The sequence below is a fragment of the Mus caroli genome, chromosome 4, assembly GCF_900094665.2.
Source record: "Mus caroli chromosome 4, CAROLI_EIJ_v1.1, whole genome shotgun sequence".
Taxonomy (NCBI): domain Eukaryota; kingdom Metazoa; phylum Chordata; class Mammalia; order Rodentia; family Muridae; genus Mus; species Mus caroli.
The window spans coordinates 40,235,790-40,254,030 of NC_034573.1; the positions used below are offsets into that span (position 1 = coordinate 40,235,790).

The window sequence follows — 18,241 nt, forward strand, 5'->3', positions numbered from 1 at the left end:
CTGTCTTTTGCAAACACTTTCCTTAAGTGGTATTCTATGATATCACTTGTTAGGCTAAAGGATTATTAGTACCAATCCCCAACTTTGTCTAAATATAAATCCACGCGGAAATCTTGAAAGTTACTTTAAACTGCGATCTCAAAGTATAAAAAGGCACCAGTTTTTCTACCTCTCAGATGACTGCAGGTGTGTCAGCCATTGCTGAAAGCATTGGTCAGGCCCTGCACCTCCAAGAAGGATTTGTCCAAGATCCTGTAGTGTCACCGACCGAGCTGACGTGGACTTGGAATTCAGTGTGGCTTGGGGCTTGTCTCCTTGGTCCTGGAGTCTGTTGAGGCTGAAGCACAACGCCTGTTGTGTAAATAATGCAGAAGCGGTTATCTGGCATTCCGGATTGCTAGGATTTTTAAACTTCTCATTAAACCTCAAAAACATCCACTAATAATGATACAATTACTGGTAGTAATTTTGTGCATTTGCTATCTTCTTGTACATGTTATACTCTAGAAGTATACATTGTGATTATTTGTTTGTATATGTGGGTATTTAGTTACCATACATTTCAATGGCCATAGAATATAATTTCTTAATAATGAGAATTCCTAGGCTTTTTAAAAACATTTAAAGTAGGAGTATCACTTAATCATTTAAATTCAGTAGCTCAGGGTCAGATGGGAGATACTTCAGGAAGACAAAATCTGATCCTTAGGTAAATATCCTATTTCTTTACCCTGTGTCTCCTTTCCATTTAACATAGTTCATGCTCTAACTGAAGGCACTGGTAACTGTAGCCTTTGCTGAGGCACAGTAGAGGTTGGTTATCCTTGATCTGCATGCTAGGAGTTTGTACTTTTCTTCCTTTCTTTTGCTCCTCTTGTGTAGTGGAGACTTCCAGAAACTGTTCGTTAATGTGCCCCTGCTCTATCCTGGTCAGCCATCTGGGAAAACAGAAGAGAGGATTGTATCCTACAGAAGACAAGATGCAGAATCAGGAAGCAGCTGCTCCCTTCTGTGGGGCTCCCTTAGACAGGTGGCACGCTGTGTGCCTCACGAGGTCTGTGAAGTCATGCTAACGCTCCTTAGCAGGCTTTTGTCAAAGTAGACATGCGTTGCTTCCGTGAGGACTATATCATGCCTAAAAGCAAAAGGTGGAATGTGCCTTGCTAGCCTGATAGCTGGATACCAGGATTAACCTAAAGTCAGCTAGCGAACAGAAGCACACAGCAAAACACATCTCCTGTGTTGGCCTTGACAGGAAGAGCTCACTAACTGCTGGCTGCCACCCTGTTGGACCTTAGTAAATCTTTCTAACGGAGTTCTGACAGGTGAGTGCGCTCACTTCACAGACAGACGCAGGCCCCAGGAAAACCTATCTGAAGTCTACAGGGAGGAACTTAGAGCCATGAACCTCAGGAGTGAACTGTCCAGCAGCGGCCTGAACCCCTTCTCTCTATAAGGAGGGCTGGCTGCCCATTCAGGATCAACTTTTACTGAGCTCTTCGAGTTAGCATGGCACATGTAAAACACAGACCATCTCTGCCGAGTGTTTCTAAAGATCAGTTAGTCATGAAGGCCCATGTTATCTGGGATTGACTTGTTTTGAGTTTGGCCTTTCTCCAGGTGCAGTGTACAGCAGCTGATAGGAAAAGTGAGCCTCACACGCTTCCCAGTTAGTGCATCTGAGGGGTGAAAATGACCACTGCATCTCAACCTGCGTGTTTGTCAGAGTCACGGGTGCCTCCTTGCCGCTGCCTAAACACAGCATGGGCTAGTTAGGAACGGCTCCTGTCCTCGTGCTAAAGCAACACGCTTTAGGGCATTGGTCTGCTTTTTGACCTCAGCTAGTTAGTTCTACTTGAGCTGCATTCTACAAAAACTTGTAGATAACTCTTTTCTTTCTCTCGGTTCCACCCTTACCCACCACGGTTTCTTTGTGTGGCCCTGGCTCTCCTGGAATTCTGTAAACCAGGCTGGCCTCGAACTCAGGAGATCCGCCTGCCTCTGCCTCCTGAGTGCCCAGCTCTTGATCCTTTGTTCATGTATAATAGTTGCTTCAAACAGCTGCTACTCATGGACTCTTTGGTAATACTTTTGGAAAGAGTAAAGAAGACTGAGGCAAATGTCTGTAGGGAAGGAAGACTGGCAACTGTAACATCCTACCTACCTCAGAGGTGTTAAGTAAGCATGGAAGCAAGCTGTTACCCTCCCTGCATTTGATGAGAATTTGTAAAGCAGATAGACCACTTAAATGATAAATGAATGCTTTTGAAAGTAGTCATTTTTCCCTTTTAATACAGCATTTCCAAATTGCTGTGTGAAGGCCCCGAAGAACGGGGCCTTGGGCAGACTCGAGTCCATTCTTGGCTCCCGCTGTGACTGGGTGCTTGTTTGTGTAGTAGCATCTTGTTCTTGCCATTGCCTGAAGACTTCACAGCAGTACACATCAGACCTGTTCACTCCATCAACCTTTCCCTGCAAGCTTTCCTTCTGTGCCAACCCAGGATTCCCCCACATCCCTTGTTCCCGTGGAGAAACTGTTCCTGTCGCTTTCACTGTTACTTCCCTGTGTACATGTATGTGCAGTTGTGCCTGTGTACCTTTTTAAAGCATATCTACCACCTTAGGTTTTTTTCTTTTAGTTAGTATATGAAATGACCTGTCATTTTCAGTCTTGCTACCACTGGGCTCCCACAGACCCAACACTGTGCCCTCGGGCAGACCTGAAACACAGCCATTCCAAAGCATTGCTATGTAAGTGTCGTTTCTGTGAAGACTGCATTGTGGAACTTTGAACAGGGCCTTTATTTGAATATAATTTTTTTTTAAAAGTCACATTTTTTCATATGTCAGTTCGTGGCCACACAAGGTACAAGTCTTGCGGTACATGTCATCTTCTAAGTTTTCCTCTGGTCCATATTCATGTTGGTGAGTGGTTGTCTCTCTTTTCCATACACTGCTTCTTATTGCTCGCCGCAATTCTAAGGGGAGAAGAGAGCTTTTCAGCCTTATACAGAATAAGTCCAATGAGGCGTCCATTGGTATCTGTATATAATGGTTTCCTTTTGTTCCAACCACTGGTTACGCACACTTGGCCAGCCTGCTCACTCTGCAGATTGCTTATTACATTATTAAGTATGAAGTTGCTATATGGATTAGAAGTGTAGTAACAAAACAACAGAATGGGGTGTGTTTGGAGCATCTGACAGAAAGCAGGATGCCAGAGCAGCAAAGCCACCTGAGGGAAGTAAGAAATGGGAGTGGCCCAGATCCAAAAGTTTTCAGTCAGGAGCATGTCAGACAAGTTCTGCCTATGAGGAATCCAGGAAGCCAAGAACCCTTTGCATCATGCTGATTGCAGTGATCTTACATCTGCTTAGTGAGAGGACAGCATTGGTTTAGCTTGTTGTGTTGAAAGTCCCGTGCTGGTCACTGAGCCTAAGTTCTTACCTCCACTCCCAACTCTTGAGTACTGAGACTGCAGGCATGCAGTACTGCATCTGTTTTGTGGGGTGCTGGGGATGAAGCCCTGGCCTTGAACGTGGCAGGCAAGCACTCTTATCACCTGAGCTACATTCTCATTCTAACAACTGTTTTTAAAAAGTAAAAATTGCAGGAGCTGGAGAGACAGATGGCTCAGTGGTTAGGAGCTCTTCCTGAGGACATGGGATTGGTTCCTAGCACTCAAGTCAGCTGCCCCACAACCAATAACTTCAGGGTTCCTCATTTTCCTTGCTATAATTAATGTCAAAGCTCGTCTTGAATCAGTTTCCAGATATAACATATCATGGGTTAAAGGAGGTCAGGACAGTCAATAGACTGGACAGTGGGCTAAGCACTTCAGATGCAGATGGGCGACCCAAGGCCAGTCAGCCAATAGGAAAAGGTCTAGTCTAGCCTAGGTCCCCAGGAATCAATCCGACCCTGGGTGGCATTCTTCACCACTGGGCCACATGGCCCTTTTCACCACTCTTAGGTTTATATGGCTCAGTGTCTGTGCCATCTACTAGGAAGGTCTGCCAATCCAAGCTCTCGTCTTGGTTGTTTCAGCTCAGAAAGAGCCCAGATTTCTGAAGTATATACAGAGTTCTGTCTGTGTTACCAGAGGGAGTCAGGGGGCAGCAGGGGTCTCCTTGACTTCCCTACTGTGAAACCCTCTCAAAATTCGGCTGCAGCAAATCATACTAAGCTACCATCTCTGCCAGATTTTATGGATGTTTATAGATTTTGAAGTATTTGTACACACAGAACATGGCTTGCTGTACCTTATATATGTCTAGTGCTTGGGCTACAGCTTATTGCATAGTTTCCTTATGGCATTATGTTGGCAATATTTCAGATTTTGGAGCACTCTGGAATTTTAGATTAGAGATGTTTAACCTGCTATGGTGATTGGTTTGGGTTTTCCTTGCCCTTGTCTCCTTTTCCAAGCAAGCAATCCAAAGCCTAAGGACAGGAATAGAGCAGACATGCACAGGAATGGGGCCACCGGGCAGGAAGAGGTGGGAAATGCATCACTCCCCACTGAGCAGCAAGGTCTAAAGGTCCCTCCCTGTATATCAGCCCTGAAGTGTAGAGGATTAAAACTAGATGAATCAGTATGTGCTCAGACGTTTTACGCTGAAGACAGACAGACAGACATGCTTGTTCTAGAAATGTTCAGTTTGTCAATGGCATAAGCAGCAGCCTATGACAAGATCCCACTAGACAGAATCTGAGACGATCTGAGCTCCAAAATAAAGACACATGAACACACAACTCTGGGAGTCCACACCACTAACAATGCTGTAGAACACTGGCTGCTGATGGAGTGAGTCCCGGGGCTGAAAGCTGCTCCATCCTATCACAGGAGTGCTGGTCCCAGCAAAGCCGCCCGTGCACAGCTGCTGAGCCAGGCTGGGAGGGGTGGTTATTTGTAGTCTGTTTTCTTTGGCTTACTGGATAAAAACCAAATTACTCTCAGTGAAAGCAGATGGGCACTGTGCACCTCCAGTTGTGAGACCCTGGACCAGGGGCCACCTGCCTGAGATGCTTAGCCCGCACCCCATCAGCAGAAAAGCCACAGAAGCCCTGGGTGAAAGCTTTACTTCCAAACACACTGCCCACAGCATGAAAGGCAGGGTGATGAGAAGAAGCCATTTAGGAAGGAAGACTTAATGCCTAAAACAGGAGGGAGCACACACCACGTCCATTCTAGAAGGGAACACTAACAGGTTCAGGACGCAGAAGCAGAACACAGACAGCAGCTTAGACTAAAATCCCCTGAATACTACATCTGCCAATGTCACACTGGTGAACACTTGGGAAACAGCACGTAAGAGCAGTGGTTACGGCTTCAGTGAGCGCCCACACATGGTGCAAATGGTTGCAGGAGCTCAGTCTGGGGAAGGCATGTGTGTGCTCCTTTCATCTCAGCAATTTCTCACAACTCTGAAATTCTTTCCAAATAAAAGGGGCGTTAGGAAAAGACATGAACCAGCCCAAAGGAGACTCCACCGCCCACTGGCCGAGCCTGGGAGTGTGCGCATCCAATGAAGAGTTCCAGAAGGAGCTTGCACTCCATGACCAAAGCAAAGGCCGGGCATGAGAGCCCACGCCTTTAGTCTCAGCACCTGACAGGCAGGTAGATCCCTGTGGGTTGGAGGTCAGCCTGGTCTATATAACATGTTCCAGCTATATAATTCCAATTTAAAAATAAAACAGGCATAGAGATGGACATCTATAATTCTAGCACTTTAGGGGGCAGGATCAAGAAGACTGTTACAAATCCTAGACTACATGAACCTTGTCCTGAGAAAACAAGAGTAAAGCCCAAAGAAAAGCTGTTTCAACACAAACATCCCCTATTTATATGCCACAAACAGCTCTCAGCTAAGACGTCTGCGTATACTAGAACCACTGAGTAAAACAGCCAGTGTTGTGTGTGTTAGGTACAGAAAGGAAGGACTTCAGTGGAGACTGTCAGCTCCCTCAAGGATGGGCAGCAGCTCTCATGTGTGTCCTTTATCTCCTAAGAAGTATTTTTCCCACAAGCAATCAGCCTGAGTCTCACGGAGCAGAAACAAGATGCTGAGCAGTCCAAGAGCAAAAGAGAAGAGCTGAGGGGCAACATTAAAGGTGATACCCCAGCGGATGGGATGAGGGGAGACTCAGGAACAACACATGAGAAACATTTTCATAATCCCTTTTTTTTTTTTTTTTTTGGTTTTTCAAGACAGGGTTTCTCTGTGTAGCCCTGGCTGTCCTGGAACTCACTTTGTAGACCAGGCTGGTCTCGAACTCAGAAATCCACTCGCCTCTGCCTCCCGAGTGCTGGGATTAAAGGCGTGCGCCACCACGCCGGGCTTTCATAGTCACCTTTTAAGAGTCTCAATTATGATCAGCTTTTAGTTACAGAGAAAAGTTCTCAGGCACACAGATTTGAAGGAATCACAGTGTTTGTAAATAACTCAGGGCTTAATAAAGTGCATGCAAGTGTGAAAGGTTAGAGATGGCCAACACTTGGGTAGGGGGGAGTGTGTATATACAGGAGTGTGTGTGTGTGTGGGGGGGGTATACATGTGTGTGCATGCGGATCACAATGGTGCACATGTATTGAAGTCAGGACATCTTAGCAGGAGTAAGCTCTCTCCTTCCACCAGTGGGTTCTTCTGGGGAAACTCAGGGAATTAGGATTGGCAGCAAGCACATTTACTCACTGAGCCATTTCACTGCCCACCCCCTAGCCCCCAATCTTTCAAAGGTTTGTTGGTTCCACAACACTCAGGAGAGTAGCAATCAACTGTCTTCTGTGGGGTCTGAGTAAAACTGTTAAGAGTATGCAAAAGTGGGCCAGGTCTAGCAGACCTGGAGCAAGGAACTGGGGTGCGTGTGCTGCACAAAACTGGAGCCTAAGAGAGGCTGGACAACAAAGTGGTGAGTGGCTTGCCCTCTTGCTGCCTCCTAGTCTTGTTGGCAGTAGACTACACCTCCTGGAAATGAGTAGCCAGTCTTGCTACTGAGAGCCTCAGGGACTGCTTACAATGTTCACCCAGAAAGATTTCCCAAAAATGCTTGTTGCAGTGAAAACTCAATACCACTTCAGAGCTTGTTTTTAGACTACACATTGCAAAAGAGACAGTCTGCAGTCAAAGGAAGGAACCCAGTGCTGCTGCTGCTTCTGAGGGAGACCTACTACAGAGCTACGTGAGGAGACCCAACACCTCTACGTGCTGGATGGAAAAGCAGGAGGGGCCCGTTCCCTGGAGGAAATAGATTACAAAGAAAGACAACACGAAGTTTTGATCTCAGCTCATGCTCCATAAACTAACAGGCTGGACTTACACACCTCAGGTTGCTCAGAGAAGGTCCTCAGTGTCACATGCATATCCAAGGGACAGGGCAGTGTCCACAAATTCACAAGGGACCTCAAAATGGGATGATGCCCTTCCTGCCCCTTGCAGAGGGGGGGACAGTCATACTAACGAAGCCCACTGACTAGCTTTTAGGAGGAAAACCTCTAGTACTAAGCGCATGTAACATGCAAGAAACACCCACATTCCCACCGTGAGGCAAAAAAGCCTGCAGACCAAAACTCCTGTGTAGGGCACCAGGTCGGGCTCTTGCCCGCTGCTGGGTGGTGCGCCCTTGGGAACACAGTTACCCTCCAGCTCGGAGATGTGGGACCTTGTCTGGGTGTACTTTGCAGTGTTCACACCTTTCTCTGTAGCAACCTCCACATTACAACGACTACCATAAAAATAAAAAATATACAAAACTGTTGAGAGCAGGTGAATGTAACTGCTTACCTTCCCATAAAGAAGAAAGCTTTAGGTCAGCTTCGCTGTGCATCAAGAGGAACCATGTTCCAATTCTTTCCAACTAAAAAGCCTTTAGACTTGCTTTGTCTCCTCTCTGTTCTGAGCTCCTCGTTTCTACTCTACAGTCTACTCCACTCAGCCCTCTGTGGCCTAGTCAGGACAGGAACAGATCCACCAAGTGCTAGAGTGAACGAATCAACAAGAACCACAGTTAAAGTTGGCGGCACACTGACTTCTGCACACCAGCACCCGACTCACGGGCTCAGCAGCAGGTAACGGCAGGCACTCACTCGCGCAGCCGCCTCTAACATTTTCTTTCTTTTCTTTTCTTTTCTTTTCTTTTTTTTTTTGAGACAGGATTTCTCTGTGTAGCCCTGGCTGTCCTGGAACTCACTCTGTAGACCAGGCTGGCCTCAAACTCAGAAATCCGCCTGCCTCTGCCTCCCAAGTGCTGGGATTACAGGCATGCGCCACCACTGCCCAGATCAAACATTTTCTTGAAAAGCATGTTTCACTCAAACAAGAAATGAACTCAAAAGACATCAATCTTCAAAAAGGCCTCCGTGTCACTGGGACTCTGGAATAAGGAAAATCCATGAAGCTTGTCTAATACAGTGATCAAAAAGTAAAAACGCCAACTCAGTTCGTATTTTGAAAATTGTAGAAAATTTGTACAAATCTTAATAGAGTCATATTAAAAAGGCAAGAAAATAAGTGTATCTCATAATGTTTTTCTAAACAAATACAGGAATTATATGACATGTTGACCCGACCACAGAACTGGTGTCTAAGGAAGTTACAGATAGCGTTCCTCCCCACTTTACAATACTAATTTCTAGTTAATGCTTGCTCTTTTGTCCATATTTCATCATCTACACCAGCAATTATCTGAGGAAAGGGTCCAGTTGATTTCTAGTAGTAGTTAAAACCCTGGACCTGCGCTCCTGAGATGGCTTGCACTACCATGACCTAAGAAAACCAGCTCAGAGGGCAGAAGTGCCAGGATGAGGAGCCAAGTCTGAATCCCTCCCCCGACCAAAAAAGAGGGGGCAGGGGGAACACCAAACAAAGCAGTATGTTGCTCAGCTGGCTTCGACCTCAGCACTGGGAGGTGGGAGGGGCACACAGGACACAGGAATCCTGGATGCTGGGAGCTCACAGGCCAGCCACCCAACGGCCAGCTTTAGGTTCCGATTACAAAGGCATTAACCTTAGCCTTATGGCCTCTGGCTTCCACATGCGCAACACAGATGTGTACACCTGCACCCAGAGCAGACAGCTAGTCAGGAGACCACCTTTCACACTCCTTCCTTAATATGCTTTTTTACGGCTCTATTCTGTAATAGCAGCTCTGCTGTTAGAGGGAGGGGCTCGTGCTAAACATTAGAAGAGGAGAACTCTTGTCAGTGGGTCTTTGCTGGCATCTGAATGCTGGGACACAGCTGTGGCTGGCTTGGACAACGTTAACAACATACTCTTCTATAGTAGTCTCCTGAGGGAAACCTCAGCTAAGCCTTCCACGTGGGCTTCCTACCTGCTCAGGAACTAGGTCGCTTGTGCAAAGGGGTCTCACTGAGATTGTCTTGATGCACGTCTGTGTCCAACATCGCTACCATTTTTGGTTTAGAATGTGTAAGAGTCTGCACAGGGGAAAGGACTTGGTTGTTTAGTTAGTTGAGTGCCTGGCTTTTTGCTATAACTGTGTAGTTAGGTTTGGGAGGCAGGTTTTGTTGTGGGGTTTTTGGTTTTATGTTTTGAGCCAAGGACTCATTCTACAGCCCATGCCGGCCTCCAACTCACAATCCTCCTGCCTCAGCTTCCTGAGTACTAGGACTACAAACATGTACAGCACCGCCCCCACTTTCTTTGTGTTTAAGCTTGTGGGCTGCCCCATTCAACCACAAAATCTCTTCTAAATTTTAAAATCATAAGAAAAATTAATATGGCTAGAATACTAATTTGAAATGGATCGAGTAAAGTATAACCCAAGCTACATTCAGGGCACATATTACCTAGTCACACGGCACCACACAGGGACTCACACAGCTGCCACATGAAAGGAGTGTGCTGGTTACTTCCTGATGACTCCTCTTTGGGGATTTTGTTTACAGCCCCGAGTGCTCCCGCCACACTCTGTGCTCATCCCTGGTGTCGCTCCATTCCCAGCACACTGGGTTAGTGTCTCAAGCTTCCTTCCCGACACTCAATCCAGCACCTTGGTTAAGCACAGTGCTTGGCATATGGCAAGACTAGGTGTGTGCATGGATGGACAGACTTATGGAAACATTCACACATAGATACACACGTGGACAACGTATGCAGAGACAGAACCACCAGGGAGTGGAGGGCTGCATGGAGACAGATTCACAGAGGACTGGCTGTGCATATGTATAATACATATGAAGACTCAGGAAGAGAACAGGACAACAGACCAACAATGGAACACCACTCATCTTTCTGGGTTTATTAGTCATATTAAAATAAAGACATTCGGACTGATACCCATTGTTCCTTCTAGCTACTAAATCCAATGACTACATAGTTCATGGTTTTGTTTCAAGCAATGAGAGGTGGTTATTGGGAGTCTTGTTTTATGTTACTGTTATCTTAAACACCGCAGCCACTCAGGATCTGAGTGATGCCTAATCCCACCGTCCCTACCCCGCCAGACACCACTGCTGTACAAAAATGACTCACATGAAAACGATGGCCTTTATTAATGAGGTACTGTGAGGGTTGACCCAAGCCTCATACACCAAAGCACGGAGGCCAGCGTTCAAGCCCCTCTCCTTACCTACAGAGACTGTGCTCTGTGATCTCCGTAACAGGAAATCCGGCCACTTACCTTTTACTTTTTTATCAAACTTCTTCTGCTTCATTTTTTCTCGGTTTTCCTGCCTCACTTCCTTTGCATCTTCCAGAGCTTCCTGGCTACCCCACACTTCAAGAGCCCGCTTTACCACCTACAACACAGGAAAGAGCCCAGTCAGCTGGGGTTCAGAGAGGTACAGTAGGAAGTCCTAACTGTCGAGCTCACAGATGTCATTAAGTCACATCAGGAGCAAAACCATGGAATGTAACAGTTGAAGGATCCCCTTTAGGTCCCACTTTTTCCAGAAGGAGTTGAAATATAAGTACAGAAAACAAAAATGAAGAAAAGACTCAACAAGAAAGAACATGTAAAATCCAATCATGAGGTCAAGAGAGAGACAGGCAATGCCAGCAGAGTCTGTGCCCTGGCATTTCCCTGTCTGTGCCACCTGAACCGGGTACGGGAAGCTGAAACAAAGCACAAAGTGCTAAGGGAGAAGAAACCCTGGGCTGCTTTCATTAGCACTGTGTTTTACTTATTTTGAATGGCACTGAAGATGAATGTGAGCTTCTGAATCAATAATCATATTTAATGAAATCCAGTGTATGTTTCTCAATGTGGCTTGATTTATGTGTAGTGAGGAGACTTCTAGCACATTTCTGTACAAACAGCTCTAAAGCAGTGTCTCTACACATTTTCATATAATGGTGCAAACACTGTCATAGCCAAGCCGTTCTGGAGCAGATACGGGAGGACACGTGTCTCTAAGCAGTAGGCCCAGGTGCCAGAGCACAAGGTCAGAGGGTCTCTGCCGCAGCACAGAGTAACCTGCTCACAGCAGGGGCCGAGATCTGCCCTGAGCTGCACCAGTTACTGGAACACTCCAGCATTCCAGCTTATATCCCTAACTGTCAGAGTACAGGCATCTGTGAAGGAACGGAAATGCCCACCCCCTTTCTTCTTGTTGTTTGGTAAAAGAAGACCGAGAGCCAGGTGAGGTCTGAGCTTTTCTAAACCTTTCAGAGTGCAGTTATACTCCCTGCAGCATCCACGAGCAGTGCACTTATGCCGGAGTTGCCACAGCAAAGGCCAGATGATGCTCTGAGCAGTCATCAGCTGTGCATGGATAGACACGTAAACAAGACAAGGATCCTCTTTAATGTGTGAGCAAAGCCAGCGTGAGTGACAACCAGCCGACTATGCCGGAAGTTCACCTCCAGTCAGACATCCCAGCCTCCAGCTTACTAGACACCTGTAGCTTTAGGTAGAGCTTCATATCGCCCCACTGTGAGTGGCGTGGGTTCTTCTTCACAAGGAACCTGAGCGCTGGCTCTCTTTTCTCCAGATCACAGTCCTTCAGAAGGTACTCTTGCTTGGCTTCTGTCTTGGTTATAAGCTTGTGTTTATCATCCGCATCTCTGGAAAGAGATTAAGAACATTATATACATGTTATATAATGTTCAGTTAAGCTGAGGTTTCAGACAGCCCAGTACCCACAAGGCCTGCACACCCAAAGATGCACACAGACTTCTCTGCCTTTGGTTCTCATGTTCAAAGTCATAAATTCAGACTCAAGTCACATCACAATTAAGAATCTTCTTAAAGTCCCTCTTATTTCAGAAAGAACTTGAAATAAGAGTAGGGAAGACACAATGAAAAAGGGGCTCACGGAGAAAGAAAATACAAATCAGTTACAAGGTCACCAGAAGTAGCGGCCCATGCCATCGTCCCAGGACTTGAGAGGCTAAAGAGAGAGAACCGACTGCAAGTTCAAGCCCAGCCTGGGGTACACAGACCCTGATCCAGAATGATGGGCAAAAAAATAAATATCTCAAGGTCCCATTTCCTAAACACAGCTGGGTTCTGGTGGCTCAAAAACATGGTAAAAACAGAGACCGTGAGAACCTGAAGCAACACCAAAGTTTACAGAAGGCTGTGAACTGGTTATTTCTTTTCCTTCATTTGTCACCTCGATGTCAGGCACTGTTCAAGGTGATAAGAAGACAGCCATGATTTAGTGGATAAAATAGGGCCTTGTTTAATGAAGTTCTGTCCCAGGAGCAGACGGGGAATGGCACACACGCCGGCAGCAAGTGAGGGAAAGCGTGCGAGGAGGTAGTCAGGGGCAACTGGGGACCTGCAGCTGTGGTAAAGGCGTATTTGAAATGGAACTAAAAACCACTTTAACATTTTAACCGAAATTCCCTGGAGAGAAGAGTCAAGAGGTACAAGCTTGGGAAGGTGCAGGGCAGGAACCCAGAAATCTCCATTGGGAGGCAGAGACAGGAGACTGCGGAGGCAGTGAGGCAGCTCAGTGTGGGCTGAGACCGTAGCTCAGTGGCTGGGTTACCTAGACGACCGCCTCAGTCTCCAGCACCACAAAAGCAAACAGCAGTTTAAGGCAAGCACCTGCAGCTGTCACATGTTGGCAGATCAAAGTGGTTCATAAGGTACGAGTCCATGAACTCTTTCCCGCATTCTTCACAGATGGTGTAATCAAACTCCATGACGGGCCCTGCAAGAGGAAGGGAGGTCTTTATTCTGACACAAATGCTTATTGGGGGGAGAAACTGATTAATCTTAGGTTTATGGAAAACAATTTTCTAAGAGGAAAAAGGTCTTTGGGGTTTTACTACTGTGAACAGACACCACGACCAAGGCAACTCTTACAAAGGACAACATCTAACTGGGGCTGGCTCGCAGCTGCAGAGGTTGCTGGGATAATCTTCTTGCACACTATGTAAAGGTTGTCTTTGTTTATTCAAATGTCGATTTCTATACCAACAGAGCTCTGAATACCTGGACTGTGGTATTGTTATTTTTATGAAGCATCACCTGTCTCAGTGCTTCTTTGGGTTTTTTTTTTTGTTGTTGGTGGTGGTTTTTTGAGACACGGTTTCTCTTTGTAGACCAGGCTGGCCTCGAACTCAGAAATCCGCCTGCCTCTGCCTCCCGAGTGCTGGGATTAAAGGCATGTGCCACCACGCCCAGCTTGTCTCAGTGCTTCTTAAAAAGTCTTCTCCACAACCCCACATGCCAGGCCATGTGGCAGGACACTGACTAGAATAAACAAGTTAATTAGGTTCTATGAGCTAGCTGGGAAGAAGCCTAAGCTAGAAGGCCTAAGCATTCATAAATAAATTGCTGGAAGGTTAAGGTAGTCCAGCAATAAAGTTTACTCCATTATCATCATGGCAGGAAGCATGGCAGTGTCCAGGCAAACATGGTGCTGCATCTTGATCCAAAGTCTCTCTGTGTCTGTCTCTCTCTCTCTCTCTCTCTCTCTCTCCGGCTGGTTCCACTCCCTGTCAGCAGCTTTCCTTGGCAGCTATTCCGTAACTCTGACATCTCTAACCTCCTGGGGTCTCCAAGGCCATCCAGCTTTCACCTTCACAGCTTCTGGAACACAGCTTCTGTAGCTGCTGCTTGTGGTGGTCATTCTGTGGCACTCCAAAACGCTGCTGTCTTCTGTGGCAACTGCACTGCACTTTCACCAATGGCCTCCCCAGGCCTCTCACAGAGCCAAGCCTCAGCTGCTCTCCATGACCCCTTCATGTCTTCAAAACCAGTACCACCTGGTGACTCTTATTCATGACCAAATCTGGCTGCCAGCACAAGGTACGACCTTGGCCACATTATACAATGGCCTTTCTGAGCCTTCCTGCAGGGACACCCCTTGCCACACACCTGCCCTCAGTGACTCTGCTTAGTCTGAGGTAAATTCCATCCTTATTCTAAAGCCAGAACCAAGTGGCTGAAGCTGCCGAGTTCTGCTTCTTGTTGGGGCTGGAACATGGCCCCCTCGCTGCATCTTCACCAGCTTTCTGTTTTCCATGGTTTCCTTCACTGCCTTAGCTTGGCTGACCTGGAACTTGCTCTATAGATTGATCTTGAACCTCTGTCTCCTGAGTGCTGGGATTAAAGGCTGGTACGTACCACCACGCCTGGACCTAAGCTTCTCTTTATTCCTTACCACGAGATCTTTATAAGCACTGCCACTATGCCTCAAGATCCAGATCAAAGGCCTGTGTCATCCTGCCTCAAGATCCAGATCAAAGGCATACTGTCTTCCTGCCTCAAGACCTGAATCAGGTGTGCCCTCCATTTCTGGAGTGTAGCGCATTCCACATATAGACAAGCTGACAATGGAGAACAGCCATCACAAATCCACCCCTTGTCAACTGGACACACAACCATATCTCTTTATGTCCAAATGAAGACAATAACCAGGTCATAATGAGAGCTAACATGATATAACTCTCCCTCATACAACTGCAAATACATTGTAAATTTAGAATAGGTGACAATGTTTCTTGGGGAACATCCTTCTCACAAGATGAACGGTCACTACTTCCTCAGTTCTATTTAATATCTTTAATGTCTTATCTCCCTGGACACAGGATTTACCTCCATTCCTGGTGCCCCTTACTCCTTGAAACATATATTTTGTATTTTTCCTTTCTCAGCTTACGTTACATCAAAATGCTCTTTATACGAGTGACCCACAGGGTAGAGCCTATGCTAGGCTATTTTGAGATTTTGTTGTCAATTCGATTAATCTAAATCTCTTCACTTTAGCCGTAGGCAGATACTTCGTACAAGGGTAAAAAGCAGCCACATTCTTATCAAAATATCTCAAGAATGATCTCCAGGCAACATACTAGATTCCTCTCCTCTGAAACCTCTTGAGCCAGGCCCCCACAGTTCAAATCACCCTAAGCACCAAGTTCCTCCAAACAAAAGCATGATCGAGCCTATCACAGCAACACCCCAGTCCCTGGTACCACCTTCTGTCTTAAGGTTTCATTGCTGTGAAGAGACACCATATCCAAGGCAGCTCTTACAAAGGAGAACATGTACTTGGGGCTGGCTTATAGTTTCAGAGGTTCAGTCCCTTATCATCATGGTGGGAAGGATGTCAGCATCCAGGCAGACAAGGTGCTGGAGAAGGAGCTGGGGGTTCTACATTTTGATCCCAAGGCAGCAGAAGGGGACTGGATTCTGCAGGAAGCCAGGGAGAGACTGGGTTTCCACAGTGGGCAGAACTGGACCATAGGAAACCTCAAAGTCTGTCCCCACAGTGGCTTACTTCCTCCAATAAGGTCACACCTCCAAATAGTGCCACTCCCTGTAGGCCACACATTCAAACACATGAGTCTATGGGAGTCAAGCCTATTCAAACCACCAGAGTAATTAAGCAGGAGAGAGTTAGTAATTCACTAAGTCCTTCTGAACCCGGCCATGAACAACACTGCTTCACTTACACTGCCATAAGGAATTCCTGTGTACTGGCCTACAGCATGAGTCTGTCTGCAGGCAGTCATGGAGTCACTGGTTTTTTTAGGTTAGAATCCATGGCTCATGGGTCACTGTGTGCCTTTCGGTTCCTGAGAAACCGAGGCACTCCCTCAGGCCGTGAAACATTCACAACACGTTGTGATTCTCTGTGTTCCCCGGAAGTCAACCGAACAGGGAAGGTTGATAGGACAAGTGGCCTTAGACATTAATCTTGTGTGTCCTTGTATTGGTCAGGGTTCTCTAGAGTCACAGAACTTATGGAATGTCTCTATATATTCTTGGAATGACTTACAGTCCAACTAACCTAACAATGGGCAGCTGTGAATGGGAAGTCCAACAATCTAGCCTCTGCTCAGAGTCCACGAGGCTGGGTGTTTTGCCTGGCTTTCTTTATAAGCTGGAATCCTGAAGAAGTAGGATCCAACAGATGTGCTGGCAAGTAAATGCAAGCAGGCGAAGAAGAAAGAAGTCTTCCTTCTTCCATTATCTTATGTGGGCCTCCAGCAGAAGGTGTGGCCCAGATTAAAGGTGTGACCACCACACCTGGACCTAACTATTCTTTACTTGGAACTTGCTCTGTCTCTGGCTGACCTGGAACTCAGAAATCTGCTTGCCTCTGTCTGCTGGGATTAAAGGTGTGTACCACCTGGCCTGGGCCTAAGCTTTTCATGGCCACTGTGCCTCAAGATCCAGATCAGGTGCTGAAGAGATGGCTCAGGGGCTAAGAGAAGTGACTGCTCTTTCAGAGGACCAGAGTCCAATTCTCAGCACTGACATGGCAACTCACAACTGTCCAAGATCTGACACTCTCACACAGACAAACATGCAGGCACAACACTAATGCAAGTAACAGAAATAAAAAAAAAAATGTTTTTAAAAATCCAGATCAAAAGCCTGTGTCTTCTAGCCTCAAGATCTGGATCACAGGTGTGCCCTCCATTTCTGGATTATAATTCATTCTGGATATAGTCAAGCTGACAACTGGGAATAGCCATCACATCCTGTATAGCTTACAAACATCACTGTATCCTGGAAACTACCGTCATATTGATCCTGGAAAATACCATCATATTGATCCTGGAAAATACCATCATATTGATCCTGGCAACTACCGCTATATTTCTGATAAAGGTATAAAAAGTCTGTTTGGAGTAAACTTGTCTGAGCCTCTGAGACCCCTTTTATCATAGTCTGGTTTAAGATTCATTTGTCAGTGGCCGTATCAGGTAACCAGTAAGTGATGCTGGCCTTACATCTGTTATCTCGCCAGTGAGACCCAGTATGTCAAATCCAAGCAGTCTGCAGGGCTGTGTTCATTCCAGGGGACTTTTCAAATTCCTAGAGGCTGCCCACACTCCTCCCTCAACTCCCACCTTCAGGACCAGGAACAGTTTTCTACATGCCTTCACTGGCTTCCTCTGCAGGCCCAGCTCCCCAGGAAGCCCTGATCACACTGGGGTCCCCGAGATGATGGCAATCTCCCCATTTCAAGGTCTTTAACTTTAATCCTGTCTGCAAAGTCTCCTCTAAGTAAAGTAATATAAACGCAGGCTCCAAGACAATTAGAACATGGACATCAGCCAATTACGGTCTTGTTGAAAGTACAAAGAAGACTGGCCCCGGACTGTGGCGGAGGGGTCTCTTTACAGAGAGAGGCCCTCAACACATTAAGCAGTTAAAGCAATACAGAGAACAAGGCAATGTTAGGAGAGTCAACACAAAACTCACTCAGATGAGGACATTACTCTTCTTTCATTCCAACATGTCACCAGAACAAGAGCCTCTGCTTACTGTGTCACCTCCTGGATTATAGACTTCTTAAGGGACAATCACTGAGCCCTGTACCCCCCCCCCAGCACCCCACACAGAACTACCCCTGGCAAGGTGAAGCTGGCTTCTCTTAAATAGCTAAGAACCTTTAATCCTCTAATGGTCCCCGGGCAAGTGTAAGCCCCCGCTACCCCCCAGGAAGTCCTTAGGACGACTGTATGACTGTTACTGCCCAGCCTGGCTCAGGACTGCCACAGTGGGAAACACACTTCGGGCACTGCCTTCCTTAACGCCACTAATCTCCAAGCTCTTAAAAGAAATGGATCTGCATAAAACAGGGCAGAGCTATAAAAGAGAGAACAAGGTACTTTAGAGCAAGGCTGTTGAGATCTTCAAAATATGTGCTAGGATGAAGGGAAACTGACCACAAAGTGCCATTAGATGGCTATATCACATCGTTATTCAAAAAGCCCTTCTCCATCCTCCTGCTCACACTAGAGATCCCCTTCTCCATCCTCCTGCTCACACTAGAGATCCCCTTCTCCATCCTCCTGCTCACACTAGA

General features: G+C 46.5%; 1 protein-coding gene across 4 annotated transcripts in view; it reads right to left on the reverse strand.

Moving 5' to 3' along the window:
- Positions 1-41: 41 nt before the first annotated feature.
- Positions 42-18,241, reverse strand: part of Xpa (XPA, DNA damage recognition and repair factor) — a 24,331-nt gene continuing 6,131 nt past the window's right edge. The window contains exons 3-7 of one of the 4 annotated variants that reach the window (XR_003836400.1): positions 13,018-13,123; positions 11,861-12,026; positions 10,642-10,759; positions 7,785-7,977; positions 2,896-2,978 (exon numbers count right to left, since the gene is read on the reverse strand). Coding sequence is in view for 3 of the 4 variants with exons in the window: in XM_021159567.1 (XP_021015226.1) it covers positions 2,830-2,978; positions 10,642-10,759; positions 11,861-12,026; positions 13,018-13,123 (539 nt within the window). In the remaining variant the exon portion in view is untranslated. Of the gene's footprint in view, positions 352-2,783; positions 2,979-7,784; positions 7,978-10,641; positions 10,760-11,853; positions 12,027-13,017; positions 13,124-18,241 lie in introns of those variants that run through there. The other 3 variants (XM_021159568.2, XM_021159567.1, XM_021159569.2) reach the window with 3 other exon arrangements.